This window comes from Linepithema humile, chromosome 1, assembly GCF_040581485.1.
Source record: "Linepithema humile isolate Giens D197 chromosome 1, Lhum_UNIL_v1.0, whole genome shotgun sequence".
Classification (NCBI taxonomy): Eukaryota; Metazoa; Arthropoda; class Insecta; order Hymenoptera; family Formicidae; genus Linepithema; species Linepithema humile.
The window spans coordinates 35,964,540-35,988,606 of record NC_090128.1 but is presented as its reverse complement, the minus strand read 5'-3'; the positions used below and the strand labels follow the sequence as shown (position 1 = coordinate 35,988,606).

Below are 24,067 nucleotides of genomic sequence, written 5' to 3'. Positions count from 1 at the left end.
TCTTAGAAATTTTTCTGTTGAAAATTAAAATAGAAACACACCGCAATGCATAATAAGATAAACTCTTTTATTCGCTATCATAAAAAAATTTTTCTTTAATTAAATAATAAATCTTTCTAATTTACAAATTATATGTCAATTCTGCAATATAGAAATCGTTTACTTCGACGGATTCCAATTTTATGTAACGTTTGGCAAAAGCGCGTACGATTTTCCCCACATCAACGCACGAAATAATAAACATCATTGGCTTTATGTATAGCAGCTTGGACGTATGTAACAGAGCAGTACAATTAGCAACCGTCACATGAAGCATATAACTACGTCTAAAAATTCGCATTTTTATCGTTCACAAACCGCTTTTAACATAAGAGAAGGAATGAGGTAATATTCACCACACGTTTAATTCAGAATTATTTTTATCGAATAAAATACCAAATTTATATAAGTTAAATTAATTTCAACATACATTTTATAACATTTTCTATATCATTGCGACATTTATACTTTGTAGATCTTTTTCATCTTGAAAGCACATATTAAAGTAATATTTCCTTTATGATTCTATTGAAAATATGAATAGACCAGGTAGAAATGTACATAAATTATTTATTTGTCAAAAATAATAGAATTTCTTTAAGCAAATTTCAGAGTACATAACTTTGTTCGATCAAATAATATCAATAACTACACTTTCCAGAATGATTGTTCTAGTATAACACAACACTTGATATTTAAAAATGCATATAATATCCAACCCATTTCAATTTTGAATAGCATTAAATTTTTACAGCAATGCAAAATGCAAAAGGTATTTTTCAGAAAACATCAAGTAAAATAAAATTTCATATAGTTTTAAAGAAGAAAAAAATAAGGATGATGGTTGCAAGAGAATCTTTGTACTATGCTTTGTACTATCCTTTGACAATACATACACCTTTTCGGAATCTGGTACATGTAACTTTACATGAATGTAAATTTAATTTCTTGCCAAAAGAGTTCGGTACATTACATCATCTACAAGAGATTACATTATCCAGTAATTATGTCGTGAATACTATTCAATCTGCATGGGAATGGTTAGAGCAAGATTTTATGAGAAATAATTTAAAATCATTGAAAATAATGCATTATGACGTAAGTTACACTATCAATTTACTCAGATATTATGATATTAACTACTAATTAACAGAAAGAAGTTTTTATTTAAAAAATGAAAAAGTCACTTTACCTTTCCACCATTTATCGTTATGTTCTTGAATTATTTTGTTATTTACAGCTACCAGAATTACCTTTACAAATCACATGTTTGAAAAATCTCACAAATTTATATATGACAAGTTTGAGAATCAGTTCTTTACCAAAGGAGTTTGGTAATTTGCCTCTTTTGCATCTTGATTTATCGTATAATAATCTTCGAGGATCTGAACAATTCGCATGGGAATGGTTAATGCAAGCTCCTATTAGAAATAATTTAAGAGAACTCAACTTAAATCATAATTATGTAAGTTATAATATTGAAAACTAAAATATTATGATGTTAACTAACAAAAATGAAATTATTCTTAAAAAATTTTCTTAAAAATGAAACATTTAAATTACATATACTTTTTATTGACAACGCATAAAAAGTCAACCATATTAATAAATTGATCTTATTTGTACACGCAAAACTTTTTATATTAAAAATTATTATGTACGGCAATAACCGCGGATCGAAAATTTGTCCTATGTTTCACATGTAAAAAGCATAGTAAACATTTTTATAATTCTTTCATGATCCGCGGCTACTTCCGTACATAGTAATTTCTGATATAAAAATTTCTCCATGTATATCACTACATTACCATTACAAATTAATTAATGTGGAAAACTTACAATTCTTATACTTATTCAATGATAAGATCAAGTTCTTACCAAAAGAGTTGGGTACTTTGCCGCATCTTATGTATCTTGATCTTTCATCTAATCACCTTGGAAAGTATAATCGCAAAGCGTGGGAATGGCTAGAGCAAACTGAAGTAAAAAATAAATTGTTAGAATTATATCTGTCGGACAATCTGGTAAGACTTGCACTATTTATTTATCAAAACATCATAAAAAAAACCAAAATTATTATAAAAAAATAAAAAGGTTAGTTTATATTTATTATCTACTAATAAATTATAAAATTATTAATTATTTCTAGTTAACGGAATTACCGCCACAAATTGGAAAACTAAATGCTTTATTTACTTTATGGCTTGCTGGCAATAAGTTAAAACGTTTACCACAAAGTATCGCAAATCTCGAAAATTTAAGACTTCTTGATTTGTCCGACAATGATTTGTTATATTTACCAGGAAGTGTGTCACATTTAAAGGCGTATATATGTGTTGATGGGAATCCATTTAATTTGATGATAGATGACGATAGTGATGACGATAGTGATGATGATAGTGATGATAATAGTGGTGATGATTTGACTACGAATTTGGAAGTGCCAAGTCTTGTGGATTGTTCAGCTGAAATTATCCTGAAATGTGGGTTTGTTGCTATTATTTTGACGTTTTTAATTATATTTAACTGGGCTCTTGACAAATACTGTGTAAATCAAAATTATTTCAATATTTTTTAAAATCTTGACGATTATAGATTAGATTACGCAAATTACGGTTTACCTGAAGGATTGATCAGATATATGGATAATGAAAGACATTGCCTCCTTTGTAATAATCCATGTTTTCGTTATTATGAAAAAGGCTTCATAAATTATCCTGAGTATTATGAAATATTACATATTAAATTTTATGGATCTTCAAGTATTCAGACAGCAAGTTTTGAATGTTATGTTTGTTCATCAGATTGTGCTGAAATGTTAAGGAATTAAGAATACATGATTAAATTATTAGATTTAAAATTTACAACAGAATGAAACTTGTATAAAAATATCTGATATGACCGATTTCAAAACTTTTGAATTTTATACATTCTTTGACGAATATACATATAATTTATCGATATTTGTGGATATTATTATTTTTGTATATATTTTAAAACACAAAATTATATATATATTTAGTGATAGGATATACTATCACTACCACAAATAGATTCGTACTTGCAAATTTTTAATCAAATCAAAAATAATCAAAAATCTTAAAACATCTTGCAAACTGTTTTCATTGAAAATTTCGAAAAATCTTAATAGCTTTAACGTATTGAATTTGCATACATATGTTTGTGTGTGCGTGTGTATATTTATATATATATATATATATATATATATATATATATATACATATGTGTGTGCGTGTATATTGTATATATACATGTCTCTGGGTTATGTATATGTGTTAAATTATGTAAAATATATCACACATTTATACCACTCAAAGCATTCCAGACATTAAAGCTATCAAAATTTTTAAGATTTTCAAGATTATTTTATCGTAACAGTCTTACAAAATGTATTGAACCTTTTTGATTGTTTTGACTCAAGCCTTTAACTCAAGATATTTTTACATGATTTTTATGCTGTATTACTAAGTTTATGTATCTTTTTTTTTTATAACATGCGTGATTAGTAAAAATAAAATATTAATACGTGTAATCGACATATTTCTAAGCCTTAATATCAACTGCAATATGTTTCATGAAATTAAAGTACATATGATATGCATCGATTTGTAACATTAAGAATATATTTCTTAAAAAACTAAATAATAATTTTGTTATTTTAATTTGTACACTTCAACAAAACCAAGTGTGCTAATGGAGAAAATTAATAAATTTTTTTTACATATAAATATGTTACATAACATATACTTATGTTTACATGTTTTTTATTATGCTTACTTTCTCTCTCTCTCTCTCTCTCTCTCTTTCTCTTTCTCTCTCTCTCTCTCTCTCTCTCTCTCTCCCTGCCTCTGTTTTTCTCCCGTCTTTTTTTGCTGTCTTTTCTTATAATATTAGTAATATATTTTTATAGGAAAAAAAATTTTTTTTGTAATTTTTTATATATTTATTGAAGAAATTAATAAATATTGTCGTTGGTAATACTCGATGTATCTGGAGAAAATAGTCGGATTAATTAAAAGATGCTCAACGGATGTACCATTATTATTATCAAATGGAGTAAAAAAGTTTCTCAGGTGCAGCATAATGTCATTATCACTTTGATAAAATTTTTAAATTAAAGTTGCTTTTCATACAATCGTATATTCTTGTGTCAATAATATCACGCGAAACAAATAAACATTTAATTGAGGTTATACTGTAGTTTTAACGTCGACAACGGAACAGTACTTTTAAAACATTTAAAACTTCTTTTGAACAGATCATTGTGTTTTGTTGTAAGTTGAATAGAAGTTTATTGGCAATAACGCTCTACATTTTTTTATAAATACAACAGAAGAAACAGAAGAAACATAATTTAAATATTGAAAATAACATTAAATAAGATTTTTGTTCAATGCATTGGGAGTTAAATAGGACATTTATTTTATACAAAGTACATTAATATCAACAATTTTTAATATTTTCTGTAATTTTCGCAAAACTTGACATCTTTTTTATTCTAGAAAGAAGGATATCAAACATTGAACAAACAGAGTTTATAACTTTTTCTTCAAATTAGTAGCTCAGTGGTACGAGATGAAGGTATAATTATAACAATATTAAAAATAAAAAATGTAGTCAGTTTTTAAGAAAAGAAATAAAAATACTAACTGTAAGAAAATCTATTTACGATTGCTACACAATTGTCGCAACTGTTCAAAATTTAATAAATTTAACATTGAAGAGAAATAACATCTTTTTTTTGCCAAAGGAGCTAGATACTTTGTCTCACTTTCCGTCTTTTATTTTTTATTTTTATCTTTTATTTTTGCTCAATTATTGTGCAAAATTCACTCGATCTACAAATGGAATCTGGAAATGGCTCAAGCTATTCTCTATTAGAAATAATTTATTATGCTTAAACATGAATCACAATTTTGTACGTTAAACAATGCAATATTAAAAAATTATGATATTTACTAAGTATAATAACATTATTATTTGAAAAAATAAAACATTTCGTCAGCGTGATTCTTGTAGTGAAGTTTGAAAAATCACCGTTTCCTCAGCAGAAAAATGCACTGGAATATTATAATTCATATATTATGTGGAATATTTGGCAAATTAACTTTTATTCTATTTAGATTCTATACATGCCAACGTACTATTTATTTATTTATTATTTATTAATTTAAGTAAATAACACATTTCGTCAATTATTGAATATTATTTATGTGAAGAAGTCAAATTATTGTAATATGTTTTTTAATCGTGGATTGAATGATCAACTTTATGACATACAATTAAGCTATACAAAACTGTTTACGATTTGCGCAACATAGATAAAGTATTAATATACGAAAATGACTTTTTTGATACATCATCTCTATATTGCCAGCTTGATACTCTTATAAATTTTTTTGTTGAAATATCAAAAGAGAAACACGCTGCAATGCATAACAAGATAAACTCTTTTATTCGCTATAAAAGAATTTCTCTCTTTCTTTCTCCCTCTCTTTCTCTTTCTTTTTTTCTCTCTCTCTCTCTCTCTCTCTCTCTCTCTCTCTCAGTGGCACATTTACGGGTGCATATAAATGTTGATGGGAATCCATTTAATTTAGATGACGATAGTGACGATGATTTGCCTACGGTGCCTACGAATTTGGAAGTGCTAAGTCTTATGGAATGTTCAGCTGACATTATCCTAAAATCTGGGTTTGCTGCTATTATTTAGATGTTTTTAATTATATTTAATTTGACTCTTGAAAAATACTGTATAAGTCAAAACTATTTCAATAATTTTAATAATTTTGACGATTATAGATGGAATTACACAAACGTATTACGTAAAGTATTTGTCAGATATTTGGATAATAAAAAATATTGCTTCTTATGTGAAACTCCATGTTTTCGTTATTATGAAAAACGCTTCATAAATTTTTATGAGTATGTTTCAATGCTGAATGTTAAATTTAATGTATCAGAAAATATTTCCAATGCATGGTTTAAATGTTATGCTTGTTCATCAGAATGTGCTGAAATAATAGCTGATATGGATTTAAGAAGGTATGATTAATTTATTATATTTAAAATTCACAACAACAAAATGTAACTTATATAAAAATATCTGATATGACCGATTTTAAAACTTTTGAATTTTTTATATTCTTTGACGAGTATACATATAATTTATCGATCTTCGTCAATATTATTATTTTTGTATACATTTTAAAACACAAAATTATATATGTATTTATTTAATAATGTGATTTCAAGACTTACTTGCAAATTTTTAATCAAGCCAAGAATAACTAAAAATTAAAAATTTTAAAACATCTGACTGTTTTAATTAAGAAGTTTGAAAAATCTTGAAAGCATGAAAGTCTTAAAGAAGGATTTTGGCCCATGATGTGGAACCAAAACTACAAATGATTTCTTATAGATTTTATACCGTAGAATCACGTGGTAAAGTCTGTTTTCCTCTAGACAGCGGAGAAAGTACGGAAAAATTGATAAAAAGACCATGAAAAATGCAATTTCCCGAGTTGATTGAAGTTTGAAACGTTCCTAGAGCGATTTTTTTAAAATGATTTGTCGCTCTTGTTCTTTTGCAGAGAGAAAGTTTCGAGACTAACAAACAAAGTACAAAAGAGACCGATCCGATACATGCGTCGGAAGACACCCTTATACCCGAAAAACCACCCTCAAAATCACTTAAACAATTCTCGCCAAGCTAAAAATGATTTGTCGCTCTTTTCATTCTGCACGGAGAAAGTTCCGAAGCTCTCACACGACATGCAAAAGAGACCGATTCGATATATGCGTCGGAAGACACCCTTATACCCGAAAAACCACCCCAAAAATTACTTAAACAATTCTCACCAAGCTAAAAATGATTTGTCGCTCTTCTCCTTTTGCGTAGAGAAAGTTCTGAGGCTCTCACATGACATACAAAAAAGACCGATTCGATACATGCGGAAGACACCCTTATACTCAAAAAACCACCCCAGAGTGCCTAAAAAATTCTCGCCTAGCAAAAAATAACTTGTCGCTTTTCTCCTTTGGCATACAGAAAGTTCTGAGGCCCTCATACGACATGCAAAAAAGTACGATCCGATACATGCGTCGGAAGACACTTTTAGCTTGGCGAGAATCGTTTAAGTGATTTTGGGAATGGTTTTTCGAGTGTAAGGGTGTCTTCCGACGCATGTATCGGATCGGTCTCTTTTGCATGTCGTGTGAGGGCCTCGGAATTTTTTCCGTGCGGAATGAAAAGAGCGACAAATCATTTTTAGCTTGGCTAGAATTGTTTGAGTGATTTTAGGGGTGGTTTTTCGGATATGAGGATGTCTTCCGACGCACGTATCAGATTGGTCTTTTTTGTACTTTGTTTGTTAGTCTCGAAACTTCCTCCCTGCAAAAGGACAAAAGCGACAAATCATTTTTAAAAAATCACTCCAGGAACGTTTTAAACTTCAACCAGCTCGAGAAATTGCATTTTTCATGGTCTTTTTTCAATTTTTCCGTACTTTCCCCGCTGTCTAGAGGAAAACAGACTTTACCACGTGATTCTACGGATAAAATCTATAAGAAACCATTTGTAGTTTTGGTTCCACACCATGGGCCAAAATCGACTTATTTTTAACATCCTCCTTTACACTGAAAAAAAAAAATCGATGATAAAATGAACTATAATTGCATGGTAAAAAAATTATAGTCGGAATACTCATTTTTATAGTAAATTTTACTATAATACTAGTTATATAACCTTATTCGCATGGTTTCGAGAAATAATGAAACTTATTACTATCAATTTTAGTGAAATTATAATTATTTCAACTATTTTTTTTTCAGTGTATATTCATGTGTGTTTGTGTATATGAATGTGTGATAATTTACGAAAATAATTTCACATTGATATCATTCAATATATTGAAGACATTAAGACTTTTAAAACTTTTAAACTTGTCAAGATTCTTTAATCATAATAGTCTTACAAGAAGTATTGAGTCTTCTCGATTTTCTTTACTCAAACCTTTATAACTCACAGGGCCGCATTTATACTTTTAGAGGCCCTAGACGCAACATGATTATGAGGCCTCAAAAGAACAAGTCTATTTTAGTTAATCAAATTCATACGCTTTTTTTTTTAAGTGTTTATTGAAAATAAAAGTCGACATGCATTACATGATGTAAAAAGGCAAAATTTAATAAACAATTACCGCTTACAAATTTTTCAGTGGCCTCTAGTTTTTATATTATGAATTTAATATTTAAAAGTAAGTATTTTATTTTGCAACAATAACTAGGATATTTTTAATTTTGTCATTTGTGAGGAGTAATATTTTAAAATGAGGCTCCAGTTTGCGCCTAATACGCCTTATGGTAAATGCGGCCGTGTGAAGAATAAAAGCTAGAATAAAAGCTAGTATTTCAGCCTGATTTTTAGTTTTATTCAATTGTACGATAAACCATCTTTATTCTTATGCATTATCGCGATACGATAATTTTACTATGACTTAAAAATGGACGTTAATATACATGATTAAGTTTAAATGTGGCAATACAAATATTACAAATAAAAATAAAAATTATATTATTTCATAGTTTCACTATCTTAAAATGAGTGGGCAAAAGATTTAGATTAAATGATTCATCATCTTTAATCCTGAAATATGTGGACTTTATGTTGCACGATTATTGAATGTATTTATTTTTGCTTGAATTAATTTTATCTGAATTTTCTTTCCTAGCCTATCCATTTATGATCCCATGGTCTAATTCAGTGCTCGAAATTGGTTGTACATTTTAAGCGATTATCGTATGTGAACGTCTATTTTCTCTTCTAACCATGCGCGCTGCAGTAGTAAAGATCAGCGCTGCCAAACGTTATGAACGCTACTATCCGAAAGAACAAATAAAGTGGTTCTTCTAATCATCAAATTTTCATAATCAGAGTTCTTTTAAAAGAAGAACCGCTTCATTTGTCGAATAGTACCAGTGACGCCAGCTTTGAAACGCAAGTAGCAAGCAGCATGAATGGAGACGTCCTTTATTAATTTTCTTGCAGGTTTTTAAGACGTCTTCTTTTAATTTTTTAGGACGTTTGTTTTCAAAAACAGACCATTTACCGAACAGAATTATGAATCATAATTTATTTTCGCAATAAAATAAATGTTTTCCAATTCAATATTAAGATAGAATAATTTTGGATAAAACAAAAAATAATAAAATATGATTGATGCTCGCAATATACATCAAAATAAATGTTTTTTAAATAAATAAAACATGCGATCAATAAAGCACACTTGTAAAATGCACTAAAACCATTGATTTTTGCTTAATCAAATTAATCAACAAATAACCGTAAAATTTAATTTTATTAAGTTCTACGCTTATGACAAAAATAAATTATACGCGCATTTATTGAATAGCTCTTTAAATATAATAGCTCTTTAAATATTATTTCCCAGAAAATCTATTTTTATTCTCACATTCCTTTTTAGATAGTTTATGCAAAATATATTATACATTGATTGATATTTTTATATAAAATATAATATATATGTAGAATTCTGATAGAATCTTTGCTTTTCGATGCATCAGTTGCATTTATCAGTAATCTGTTATCGCAAGTTCGCTAAAAGGAAGTGGTGTTTGCCTTTTACCACTTGTGGTTACTTGAAAATATTCTGACAATTTCAATAGTTTAAGACGAAAACAGCACAAAATATTTCTATAGAAAGCTTCATGTTACTATTTTTTTTAAATTTAAATTAGATAAAAAAATGCAAATTAAATTTCTCAAAAACAATAAATAGATTGCGATTCGTTTAAATGTTGTAATTCATTCATACATATTCAATATATGCGAAAGTAATTATTTTATGTAATAACTTAGTATAAAGATTAATGCTTGTGTGAAAGCTAGAATAGATGCGTTAACATTATCTCTTTTTGCGAGTCAGATGCTTTATGTCGGGAAAGTAATCATATTGCGCGATTCACCATTTTTAGATAGTTGTAATAGCAATGTCTCAAGAAAATTAATATGTCTCTCAAATGTCAAACAATCTTAAATTCTATGCCATTCTAAAATTTTGTTATAATTCTATTAACGTGTTTGTGTTTCAAAAGTTTGATAGTTTAAATACATATGCAATCTTTAAGAAGTAAGTGATATACGATATAAAGATACGTGATGATTCATGAGACATTCACAATTTTGGTTGTCTCGTTTCTATTGAAAAGTTGCCGCATAATAAGTTTGAGATTTAAAATCTAGTTAAAATGTTGCTTTGAGTTATATAAACGACGCTTATCAATTATTTGAATATATTGTGTAGAATAAATATAGATTAACGACATATTTTTGTAAAATACAAATTACTTTACGAAAAATAAAAATAAGATCATACGTAATCCAGTTATATAATATTATAAACATTTACTTATCAACCTTCCCCATTTTACAAATAAGTAGCATGTAATATGTGTAATTGATGATAAAACTGTTTAATATTTATGTTAGTTTAATATAAAATGATATAAATATAAAAGTTCCGTAGAATCGTCATTTCCTGATTCGTCAGTTGCGTTAGTAGATAGAGGATTTGTTATCGCGGATTCACTAGAAGGAAGTCAAGTTCCTTTCAACCACTTGCCGTTTCAAATCACTGTCGTCCAACAGTCTGACTAGTAAACGGAAACAAGACACATTACTTCGACACAAAATCTCTTATTAATATATTGTTTGTTTAACTTAAATTAAATTCATGACTAAAGCACAAGTCGTTTTCCTTTAAAAAGTCGTAATTGATCCTTTCAAGTATATTTGATACACAAAATCGTGCAGTAATGTGACATTCAGACTTTGCTGTGATAATATAAAACAAGTTGATAAGTTATAGTGTGTGTGTGTGTGTTTTTATTTTATTATATTATTTTATCAATATCGTTTTTGATAATTGTTCGATTTTTAAATGGCGCATATAATCTGTTCACAATGAAAGAAACGACGATAACCGTATTGATGTTTACTTTTCTCGCGTGTCAAGTGTTACACATTTTTGGAAAAGTGATTGTATTGCGCGGTGCGCCAGAATCAAACTCACAATTAAGAACATTAATATGTCTCTCAGAAGATGATGGCAGCGCTCTTGTATGGAATCATTTAATATGGAATGCAGAATCTGTAAAACCTAATATACGTAAGTTGTCAAAACAAAAACAATCGGTTTTACATTTTTGTGACCAAGTAGATACAGTATTTGCAAATTTAATAACAAATTTTTTTTATTGCAAGCATCTAATATTTGATTAAATATTAGAATTTTGTTAATGTCTATTAAACACTCATTCGTAAAATAATTTTATTATATTATTTGCAATATAATACACTTACTATAGATACGCTATAATTTCAGTGGCTTTTAGCAAAAATGCATTTAATAATAATAAAATAGACTGCAAAATGAACGATTCCGAAGGTTGTTTAAAATTATGGTCAAGCAAAAACTGGACTATTACAAATTCCTCTGCAACGCCTATGGCCCTAGTATTTGATCAACGATGGGAAGGTAAGAAATTTCTACTTGGAAAAAAGTCGCAATATTTACGACAGTAATATTACAAAATGCATGTCGATTTATCAAACATACCAATACTAATTAATTATTTACATCAAAGATATGTATCTATACTGCCGGTTAAAAGTTTTTTAAACAAAAAATATAGTTGAATTTATTGCTTGATACTGTGTAATTTTTTTTAATCCATGTAACCATACTTAAAATAAATATTTTCAAAAATGTATTGATATATATTCTCTTTAACGGGTTAACGAAAATAGAATCCAAAAAAATACTTACGGAAAAAAATCCAAAAACTTTTGACCGATAGTGTATATAACTTATAGTGCTGTCAATATCTTCGAATACCCGGGTATCCGAGATAACCGGGTATTTGAAATATGACAATTATACATACATACTGCATTGTAATTGCATTGCTAATACAAAATTATCGCATATAATCGTATTACATGTAACAAATAACATTATAAAAATTTACAATTTATAATTTACTATTTATATTATTTTAATAAGAGTAATACGATTATATGCAATAATTCTGTATTAGCAATGCAATTGCAATGCAATATGTGTGTGTAATTATTATATTTTGTGTACCTAGGAACCCGGATAGCTAAATATTACCAGAGATAATCGGATTACTCGGGTAATACCAGACTATCCACATACCCGAGTATACCTGGTTCTAAATGACAACACTAATAAATTACTGTAAAAATTTTCAGAATTTAAAGAATATGAATTTAGTTCTCAATATGAACATGTTGGCTCTATACAAACTTCTGCAGTACTTTCGTTTTCGATCCGTGCACAAACAGATCTACATATATTGTTTTGCAAAGACAAATACTATAAGGAAAATCTTTGCTATTGGGTCATAATAGGCGGTTGGGGCAATACAATATCTGCCATCCAAAAATGTTCACAAGGATTGGATTTTCTGAAAGATACTAGCAAATCATGGCCAGTTTCACCATGTGCAGATAAATTATCTCAATATAATGTAAAATACACAAATTTCTTATAACCAAAATCACACTTTTACATAATTAAAATATTTTTGTATTTATTATATTCTCAAAGAAACACTAATCAATGCTTTTTATACGTTATATATATATATATATATATATATATATATATATATATATATATATATATCTGTATATATTGTTACAATAATGATTTAAAAATAGAACACAATCAACTAACTTATTTCTAAGTTTCATATACACTCATCTAATTAAAAATTAATAATTAATACAGCACACGCCATTATCTGCCAGCGAATGGCGATCATTCGTCATTACGTCAAATTCTGTGACTCGTAATATTACCGTTTATGATACGGATAATATGATTATGACATATGTGGACAAAGAAGAATTGAAAAAAAACAGAACAATTGAAAGATTGGATTATCAAGTATTTATTCGAAGCACTGATAAAATGTTAATCCGCTTTCATCGATGTGGGTGAATAAATTCTAAACTTTCAGTTAATTAAAATAGTTTCATATACAGCGATAAGAAAAAAAAATTACCCACGAATAATATCTCTTTCAGACAATTTTCTGCACACGACTACTACAGGTGCAAACTTAACGAGTCCCATCTTAAAAGTCAACGGTACAACGGTATGCATACAAATGTTTATCGGTCTTTGTGCAAAGTGCGATGCACAAGTATTCTTACGTGATTCTACAAGTAATGAAGTGTTAGAGATGGTAACGGCAAAAGGCTCATTAAAGCCCGCAATTCATGGCTTGCCTACGTGGCAATCAGTCAAAATCAAGAAAAATCTTACATCGACTAGTAGCTTAGTTGTTCAAGTGATTCCTGAACTTAGCACAATCACCTCGAATCCGCTGTGGGCCATAGCGAATGTTCGTCAATGTCCTTCAACTGGTACGAACTTTTAACATCTAGTTCTTTTATACTTATAAACATCAATTTCTTGCTTTGTATATTCGTTACATATTGTTAATTTATTTCTTTTTAGTATCTTGGAGAGTGAGTTCTGTTGTTACTAATCAAGATTTAGTAGAACAAGATAATTTGAAAGATTCTCTAACATGTCAGAAACTGTTTTATAATGAACATACCGTTGTGAATGCTATACATTTTGCTAAAGAAGGTGTTGCATTAGGTAATAATTAAACATTTGTCTTGATATGTACACATTTTTTAAATAAAGTTATTATCATTATTGATAAAATATTTATGCAACTAACGTAATACACAAGTAAAATTATATTATAATAAATAAGATCACATCTTCTCTCAGATGATGAAAATTGTGAGAACGGAAAACTAAGACCGCAATGCTTATTCTTTTGCACATATTACATGTTTGGTAGCGCTGACTGCAACGAAAATGCAATTTGTTACAAAAACGGTTGCACATGTCTTCCAGGTTTTCTAGGACCTAAATGTTCTAATCGTGAGTAACATATAATACTGTGTTGTTTGTATTGTTATTTGTTATTTACACAAAGCTTGTATACACTTAATGGTATCAATTGCTTTTTTCAGCTTGTGGACCAAATAAATATGGACATAACTGCAAAAAATCGTGCGGTTCATGCAGAAAAATTAATCCTATGTCTACAATTAGTTCTGTGGAATCAAATGTATGTGACAAAACAACTGGCGCATGTCTTAAAGGGTGCAAAGTAGAAAACAAAAAATTATACATACGTCCTTTATGTAAAACTGGTAACATTTTTCGATATGTAGTATGCCAATTTCAAATTATATTTAGAGATAAAATATTTATCATTATTGAGATAATTTATAATGCTCTAATGCATAATATACTATATACTTTCTCAAGCCATAGACGCTTCAGTCTTGCCTGTAATTAACTATAGAAGCACTACAAATATCCGAGCCACAGTTCCTATAACATGGAAAGATGAATACAAGGAAGATGAAATTAAATATATCTTTTACATTATAGAAAAAGTAAGTAAATATTACACCTTTTAATATTTTAAGCGATAAAATTTTTTTAGACTTTAATAATTAAACAAAATTTAAAATAAATACTAGCATTTCAAAAACAATATTTAAAAAAAAGCAAAAACAATTTAAAAATTGTAAAAGTTTTTTTATCTAATATTATTTAAAAGAAAATAGAAGGCCATATACAATTTTCCAATTTATTTTTTACAGCAACAATTAAATGAACAAAATTGTATAAATATTTCTTGTTATTACTCAGAATGGAGTAATATACTCCCAAATACGACGTATGTAATAGGAAATTTTGAAAATTTAAAATCTAATACTAAATATAAAGTCCGCTACGTGATACTTGTTGGAGATTTGTCAGTAAGAAGCAATTGGCAAGAAGCTGAGACTGATTGCAATCGTAAGTTAATATTTATTATATATATAAGTTTGTGCAATACACGTTCAAACTAAAATTTACATATACTTTATTATGTCCAATATAATATGCCACAGACTCCAAATTATGAAATAAGATTATTATTGTTTTATATTACAATGATGTAAAGTAATCAGTTACTTCAAGTATGTGTGGTTCAATAAATAACGACATAAAAAAAGAAGTGTAAAAGTTCACAAACTAAATATGTAAAAACCGAATCATTACGATTTACAACATTATTATTAGTAAATTTTTAATAATAATACCAATCTAGTTTCTTTATAAAGTTTTGTTACATACATTGTTTAAAGTATTTTGTAATTATTTAGCGACTCAAGACTTCAATGTAACGACAGAAGAAACAAGCCTGATGATTAACTGGCGAATTGACAAACAAGTACGTAGATATTTCACTAACCAGTTCTTGCATTTAGTATATTTGATTTTTAAATATTTTTAACAGAATCTAACTTGTTTTCTGCTTTTCCATGCCAGCAATTATATCCATGTCCGGCAAATAAATATCACCTCATAGTGAACCGTGTTGATAAATTGGAGCAAATTGTTAATGAAACTGCTACATCTTTTCCTTATAAAGTATCATCTTTAACATCACACACTTTATACAACGTAACCATATTTTATAAAGATCAAACATTATTTTTCAAGGAAATACATACACTTGAAGGAGGTGAGTTTAATAATATTAAAAAAAACATATATATACAAAATATAAAATGCATTTATTCACATGCATTTGCACATATAATCGTTGTAAATGCATTGTACAAATATCAACAGTTCCATCTGAAGTATTAGATCTTCACACAACTCTGCTATCCAACAATAACATAACTCTAACTTGGAGGGCTCCAAAAGAACCAAATGGAAATAAAACACAGTATCATATAATGTTAAAAGTAAGTATAATTTTTTTTCACATTTAGTTTATAACAGTATAGCTTTTATAAATATAAGCCAAAAGACCACTTTAATTTGATATTTATTCAGCCAACTTGCAACGAACTTGCATTACTTACGTAAATAACTTTTTAATGCCAGATTCAAGAATACTACGGCTGTATGGATGTTGGTGAATTTGAGTCAAGTAATCATACTATTGAAAAATGGACAACAAACAAAACAATCACAATATCTAATTTACAGCCATATGCAAATTACAGGGCACAAGTTACAGCTCACAATTCGCGACATGGCGGCACAAGTAGAGAGATAACTTTTGAGACAAAGGAATCCGGTACATAAGCACATTCGTATCATTTATCACAAATATTAATACTCGATATCGAATAACAATGATCATAGTTAATATCATTAATAAAGTTAATTTGTTTAATTAATCATTTATTAATTTTCAATGACATCGCAGGAATCTACTTGTCACAAAAGAATATGTACATATATCTTATTAAAAGTAAAAATATATGTATATATGTTTATCACATTAAACAATAACAGTCATCAATTCAATAGAGATACCAACGGAGACATTTGGCCCATTGACTTTATCTACGAAATTGATATTGTCGTGGAGTAAACCTGAAAATTGCAAAACGATTTCGGGACGATTAAAGGCTAGAATAAAAATAGACGGCATGAGCGACGCTGTCAAAAATTTCAGTTTTGTGAGTCAAGCCCAGCCCAGTCAAGACCAATTAAATTATTTTGATTTAAAAAAGATATCAGAACTTTATGGCGCTGAACAATACATGGTAAGAGTTTATGTAGTAAGAGATGAGAACAGTTCGGAAAATGCTTCCGCTTATCAAAAACGTTTGTTTACACTTCCGCCAACAGGTAAATTTTTTATTAATTAATTATTAAATTGCTTTATAATTTGCTTCACAAATATAATATGATGGAAATAACAGCTCCACCTCCGATAACTAATCTGGATGTTGTGGAAATTGATACCCGCCATCGCCGTGAAATCATACATTTGAGATGGAAAAGTCCAGTTCCACCTACGAATGGAAGGTTGAGTCATTACGTCATTCAAATCTGTGATTTGCATTATTTAAGTTGCTTTAACCAATATAAAGATAATGTTAACATCACCTGTGACCTGTGGGATGATTACATCTGCGCTACTATAAATTCTACACATTTAGAAATTCAGGTAAAAAAAAAATATTTCTTGCGTGTCTACAAAAAATCGCGCGCGTGTGTTTCATAAATGTGATGTAATAAACAAAAATTATCTAAGAAAAAATATAAAGTTAATACAATTTGAAACAGATTTTACAGATTTTAGCCTACAATATAAATGTTACTGAATCAAGTGTTCCCGTTTATGTTACCGAAACAATGCTACATAATACAAGTAAGACTTTATCATTCAACAAAACTTGAAAGCTTAGTATATTGTGAAATTTCAAATGCGTTTTAAATTAAACATAGACTATAGTTAAACTATAATTTTTGTATATAATTATATTTTACGATTTTCTTACTATAATTAACAAATCTATGTCATGATTATTTGCTATATAATTTAGAAAATGCTAAAAAAGCATTATGCTTATCATTTATATAGCTAATATTATACGAATCAAAAAAACATTAAAATATGACTAAATTAAATTTATTATTGTGTCGATTAGACAATATTGTGACCATAAAATTTTTCAGCACCAGATGCACCTGGGAATTTCACTTTGACAGTCAAGAACAATAGTGTAATTGACGTAAAATGGGATCATCCTTGGAAGACAGGCAGACACCTGCAGTATTTTCTTATTCAAATACATAAAGTTTCTTCAAATTTGACGAAGAACATTTCAATAGTATCTGATAAAAAAGTTCTTAAAAATTACGCGCGTTATTATAAACAAGAATTATATTTGTTTCCATCAACGCTGTATAATATTCAAATTCAAGCTGTGACAATAGCAAACAAATCTAGCAGCACTAATACCAAAATATTGCAAACACCTACCACGATCGATTTTGATGGGAATCTGATGGCAGACGTAAAGAAATTTGATTCCACGATATCATTAAAGATTCCGCCTGTCCTAAACGATACGCAATATAGCAGAATACACATCATAGTAAAAGGACCTAAAGAACCTTGCAAACATTTAGAAGTGCCTCCAATTTTAAAAACGCAAATAAACATAAAGATTAATGAAAGTGCTTGGCAAGCTGCAGAAGGTTCGGTATGTACATGTCATAGAATTACAATATATATAACTATTATATTTATAAAAAATTTTAGTAAAAAATAAACTTTCAGTAATAATTAGGTAAGTGCAGTTATAAAATTAAGGGAATTTATTTGATATATTTAACTATAATTTATTTAATATATATTTAGGATTAAAGTTTATTATAACATACATATAACTGCAATGCTAGTAGCAATGATATTGTTTTGTTTATTTACAAAATTAGATATCTTCAATGTTTGTTTTTTAATTGGCGACAGATCAGCGAATTTGCTAACCAGGAATTTATTGTTGGCAACAATAAAACTTACGGTGATGCTACGAATTGCCCACTAAAACCTGAAGAATCGTATAATATAACAGTTGTCTTAATTGAAGGGAATTTAACTGTTATACGGACTGCGTTTACAATATTAAAACGTGAAAATACAACAAAGCTTGATAATCTTGTTGATCCTGTTGATCCTGTTGATCCTGTTGATCCACCGATGCGTCACGAAGTATGGTTTATACCAATAATATGCTTGATTTTAGTAGGCGCAACTTTTTATTTCTATCGAAGGTAATGATCTTTTCTTTACTTTTTATAAAACATTCGAGTATTATATTCTCGATGCATATTTTTATTAATACTTATTAAAGTGTAAGTGATTTAAATAAAATTATCTGTTAGATAAAGTGTTGATTACATACAGATTATCTATATTTTTGCTGTAATCTGTTGATTTTGATAGGAGAAAGCAGCAATTAACTAAGCGGTTAGTACTGCAAAATGAGATAATTTTGCCGCAAAACATTGAAAATTTCGTGCATGAAAACCGTGAAGGCGAAACAACATTTGTGATATCAACTTCAAAGCAAAATTTATCGATGCCTTCCAACTGGCAATCTTCGTCGTCGGTAACCGCTTCGGAAATATCATTGAATGCATTCGAGAATATCAAAGAGAAGATGAAAATGGCGTCCTTAATTAAAGTGAAAGATTTTGAGGATTACGTCAGAGAGGCGATACAATCCGCATTGCTGGATAAACAGTACAGAGTGAGTCTCAAATTTTGTTTACAAACTTTTAAGTATTTATTAAGTATTTTATGCCGGAATTTTTTGAAAAATTTGATAATTGCATATGAAGTATACATTAACTATGTTGAAATCCTTATTATATAAAAATATAAAGCAAAATTTTGTCATTTAACAAATATTACTCTTATTCTTTTATAGCTGGTCATTACAATTTATAATTATAAGACAATATAATTATTCAATTTCGTAATTTTTCTTTAAGATGCTTCCGAAAGGTCAAACTCAGTCGTGGGATTACGGCCAATTGCCACAGAACAAATTGAAAAATCGATATGGGAATCTTATAGCATGTAAGAAATTAATGGTAGTTTTGCATTATAAAGTAACGAATAATATTCCACATATATAGTATTCTGATTTAAATAGATGATAAAACACGCGTGAAACTGAAGAAACTTCCAGATGATCCTTACTCCGATTATATCAATGCCAATTATATTACTGTAAGTCAGTGACAAATATATTTTAATTGTAATCTTAATCAAACAAAATTCATAAGTGTGTTGACTTCCAAAAATTTTCTATAAATTGCAATTAAAAACTTTTTGAGTTAAAAATTTAATTGCAATAAAAAAAGTAATTAACTATTCATAAATTCCTTCTTTCTTATTCATTCAATTTATTGATAAAATCATCAACTTGAAGTAATTATGGATGCTATACAAAATTCACTTATTTAGACAGTTTACAAAGTTCAATAATATGTGTATATAAGTATAATATACAAACATCTTAATTATTACGTACTTATCATCAAACATTATTTCAAAGGGTTACAAGACACAGAAACGTTACATAGCTACGCAAGGACCTCTACCTAACACGGTTATCGATTTTTGGCGCATGATTTGGCAAGAAAATGTTCTTATTATTTGCATGCTGGTTAACGTAAGCGAAGATGGAAAGGTATGTGCTTTTTGCTTGATACGATGTATTACAATCTACATAAAAATCATTGCATAAAAAATTTTTGAATATATAACAAAAACTGTCAAAATACGGAAGAAAAACCAGATTTAATCGTATTTATTTTCACCGCGCAACAATAAACACACGCTTTTTCAATTTTCATAAATTTTGCAGGTAAAATGTGAGCAATATTGGCCGGACATTGGCAAGAAGAAAACGTACGGCGATGTTATTGTACTGAACGCAAAGCATAATGTTTTCGCTGATTATTGCTTTAGAACTTTTCAAGTCACTTGTGGAGATGAAACTAGAAAGGTATCCATATTCTCAATCAATACCATAACCAATAACTTTTATTGAACTTTTGCTATACAGGGTGTCTGTCATAACGTGTCTCACCGAAAAGATACAAGTAGATTTCGTTATTCTGAACAAAAAAGTCCTATATCATTTTGCAAACAACCACGTAAAATTTGGAGTAAGTAATTAAAAAAGATTGGCCAATAAGCGCGCGATCGGGCAGTAGGCTGACCGTAGCGGCGGTGGCGATAACGCGCGCCGTTGTTGACACATCTGGGCGTACGGCCCATCGCCTGCCCGAAACGCGCGATAGTTGCTCACGACGAATCGGGCGGAAGACGGCACAAAAAGGCAACGCATAAACAATAACTTTTCGTCTAGCGCGCTGTCGTGTCCGAGATCGCGCGCTTATTGGCCAATCTTTTTTAATTAATTACTCGAAAATTTACGTGGTTGTTTGCAAAATGGTATGGGACTTTTTTATTCAGAATAACGAGATCTACTTGTATCTTTTCGGTGAGACACGTTATGACAGACACCCTGTATATATCAATAACAGATAGAACACCTGCATTACACGGTTTGGCCGGATTATGGCGTGCCATTGTATACACACTCCATAGTTATGTATTTAAAAAAATTATTGGCGACATCACCTGGAATTGGGCCCGTAGTGGTCCATTCTGGTGCTGGCGTTGGAAAAACTGGAACCATCATTCTGTGCGATGTTTGCCTCCGTCGAGCAGCAGCCGAAGGGGTAATTGTATTTCATTTCATCGTTATTTTATTTTTGCACCGATGCATCAGATTCAATATTTATTTGAAGAAATAATAATAAGAATAAAATTATTTAGTTCGTCAACGTTTTTGCTGAAATGGCATCCATTAGAAGCGAAAGAATCGACATGGTAAATAATAAGCAGCAATATTTATTAGCGCACTTGGTATTAGTGGAATGTTTGCTTTTTATCCCAATCACATTGCCGTGTAATGAGATGTTGCCGACACGAATCAACGAATTAAAAAAGTTACTTCCAATTCAACAGCAAAGGTATATCGTAATAACTTTGCTATTCGATCCTCGCGTCGATTGATAACGTAATAGAAACACAAATTATTTTTAGACTACAGAACACTGCATGGCAGAACGAAGCTCTACGACAAGTGACGACTTCACGTCCGTTATCAAAGAATAATCGTGCCAAAAACAGATTTCCAGAACTAATTTCAGGTTTGTCGAAATAAATAAGCAAAACATCACAAATATTTTTTGTACAACATCATATTAAAAGAATTAAAATTTTTTAATTTTTGTGTAATATTTTTGACGCCATAAAAATGAAGAAGAAATTTATTTTATTCTGCAGATAAAATCGGCAGAATATATTTGAAGAAGTATCCGATATCGGACAAAAACAGCGATTATCTATCCGGTGTATATGTAGATGGAGTAAAACTTCGGGATCAATATGTAGCCACACAGCTTCCCATGTCATCAACAATTAACGATTTCTGGCGAATGATTGCCGAATTCAAAGTGGAACTTATTCTTATGTTACAATCGCCGGATCCTCAAGATCCTGTATGTGGGCATTTTTTACACATTTCAACGTATCGAGTTAATGAGAACATAATCGCAAAGAGTAAAATTTACGAAATATTTTTTATTTATTTTTCTAATACATGTCCGAGTATTTAATAAAAGCCAATAAATTAAGATAAATTAAAAATATTTTATATCCATGTTATAAATTATGATAATTAAAGAAATATATAGTTGTGTAGAGAGAAATGCAAATATCCGATTTTAATTTTTCAGACCTGCTGTGCAATTACTCCTACGAAAGGCGAGTTTAAACCAGTACCGTTCTTAAATATCACAATAAAAGAGACTGTGGAATTGGAATATTATATATCACAAAAATTGTTACTCGTTGACAATTCCGAGGTAGATTTGATTCGATTAATTGATATTTTTTGGTTGCTATTACATACTCATTCAATAAATGCATCGATGCTCTCTTTGTCTCTCGTGTAGAAACCTGCAAGAAAACAATCTGTCACAATATTGTGTTTGACGAAGTGGAAACCTGGAAGAAATCAACCACCGCCACCAATTATATCGATGGTGACTTTTTGGCAAGCCACGGAAAGAATCGCAAGAGGCGATGGGCCCATTGTTACGCTTTGCCAGTAAAAATTTAATATTATTATCAAAAATCCGAGGAAATGTTAAAATTTCTCATAATTCAAAGTTTTTCACGTCTCTTTTAGGACATAATTCATTTGTATTTTATACTTCTTTATTTTTAAACAAATAACTCTCCAATAATAAAAAATTTAACGTAAAATAATCTCTTACTACCAATTAAACCTATTGTTTTTCAAAAAATATTTTTGATACATTTGTTAAAAGAGCAAAAAAAATTAATTTCTCAGTGATGGGGTAACTGGATGTGGTCTCTATCTTGCGTTGAGTTTCATGCTGGAGCGAATGGCCGTCGACAGAGAATGCGATGTTTGCTTGGCGGTGCGAGCGATTAGACGATCGAGACCAGATTTTATTCAATCTTTGGTAATATATTAATTTTTTATCAATAGAGAAAACGAGAGTCAATTGTGTATTTATTGTGAAAAATATACTATAAATAATAATTAAAAAATATTAATTGTAAAAATAATTATAAAAAAGTTTATAATATGTTCAATACAGAAATATTTTATGTACATTTTAATTTATAGGAACATCTGGAATATCTATGTGATGCTGCAGTGACATATTTCAAGTGTTTTGAAACTTATGCAAATTTCTCTTAAAATATCAATCTTATACGCGAATGCGATATAATATAATATTATAATTATAAATATTACAATCAATATATACTCATGCTTACTAATATACAACTAAATATTTTATTGTTTTTGTAATCAGATGTATGTGAAATATTATAGTGAAGAATCAGATCCGCATTTATACTTTTGGAGGCCCCAGGCGCAACATCATTATGAGTCCTCAATAGAACAAGTCTATTTCAATTAATCAAATTCATATGCATTTTTTTAAAGTGTTTATTGAAAATAAAAGTCGACATGCATTACGTGATGCAAAAGGCGAAATTTAATAAACAATTACCGCTTACAAATTTTTCAGCGGCCTCTAGTTTTTATATTATAAATTTAATATTTAAAAGTAAGTATTTTATTTTGCAACTATAAGTAGGCTGTTTTTCATATTGTCATTAGTGAGCAGTATGATTTCAAAATGAGGCCCAGGCTTGCGCGTAATGCGCCTTATGGTAAATGTGGCCGTGATAACTCAAGATATTTTTTAATGGTTTTAATCTTATTATTATGTATATTATTATATTTTTTATAATAGCAAGCAAGGTACACACCTTGCAAGTTCTTTTGCTCAAAAATATGAATAGATGTGATACAGGCTTGACAACTTGGAGATTAATTTCTCAATATTTTTGTCTATATTTATTGAGCACAATTAAGACTGTGTGTCTTTTTGAAAAAAAAATTAATACATTTTCTTAGTAACGCTAA

At 29.1% G+C, this 24,067-nt stretch overlaps 2 protein-coding genes across 3 annotated transcripts; both read left to right on the top strand.

Moving 5' to 3' along the window:
* The first annotated feature begins 49 nt into the window (after nt 1-49).
* LOC137001247 (leucine-rich repeat-containing protein 1-like) lies at nt 50-3,772 on the top strand. Its single transcript, XM_067359786.1, has 6 exons — nt 50-384; nt 812-1,137; nt 1,280-1,504; nt 1,905-2,063; nt 2,189-2,522; nt 2,635-3,772. Exons 2-6 carry the CDS (start codon nt 877-879, stop codon nt 2,637-2,639), a joined length of 984 nt encoding a protein of 327 aa, XP_067215887.1. The 5' UTR covers nt 50-384; nt 812-876; the 3' UTR covers nt 2,640-3,772.
* A 6,917-nt stretch (nt 3,773-10,689) lies between these two features.
* On the top strand, nt 10,690-23,477 carry LOC137001071 (receptor-type tyrosine-protein phosphatase mu-like). 2 transcript variants are annotated; one of them, XM_067359077.1, is made up of 32 exons: nt 10,690-11,249; nt 11,466-11,618; nt 12,359-12,636; nt 12,900-13,104; nt 13,199-13,540; nt 13,635-13,781; nt 13,920-14,075; nt 14,168-14,350; nt 14,469-14,599; nt 14,810-15,008; nt 15,359-15,426; nt 15,525-15,720; nt 15,831-15,949; nt 16,092-16,287; nt 16,524-16,847; nt 16,922-17,169; nt 17,298-17,373; nt 17,682-18,211; nt 18,481-18,782; nt 18,955-19,261; nt 19,506-19,593; nt 19,670-19,746; nt 20,075-20,209; nt 20,387-20,527; nt 21,072-21,269; nt 21,367-21,563; nt 21,637-21,743; nt 21,880-22,094; nt 22,332-22,460; nt 22,551-22,705; nt 22,952-23,087; nt 23,255-23,477. In XM_067359077.1, exons 1-32 carry the CDS (start codon nt 11,045-11,047, stop codon nt 23,327-23,329), a joined length of 6,018 nt encoding a protein of 2,005 aa, XP_067215178.1. In that variant the 5' UTR covers nt 10,690-11,044; the 3' UTR covers nt 23,330-23,477. The 2 variants fall into 2 exon arrangements, with proteins under 2 accessions (XP_067215178.1, XP_067215172.1); XM_067359071.1 differs by having other exon boundaries at nt 17,289-17,373.
* The last annotated feature ends 590 nt before the right edge of the window (nt 23,478-24,067 follow it).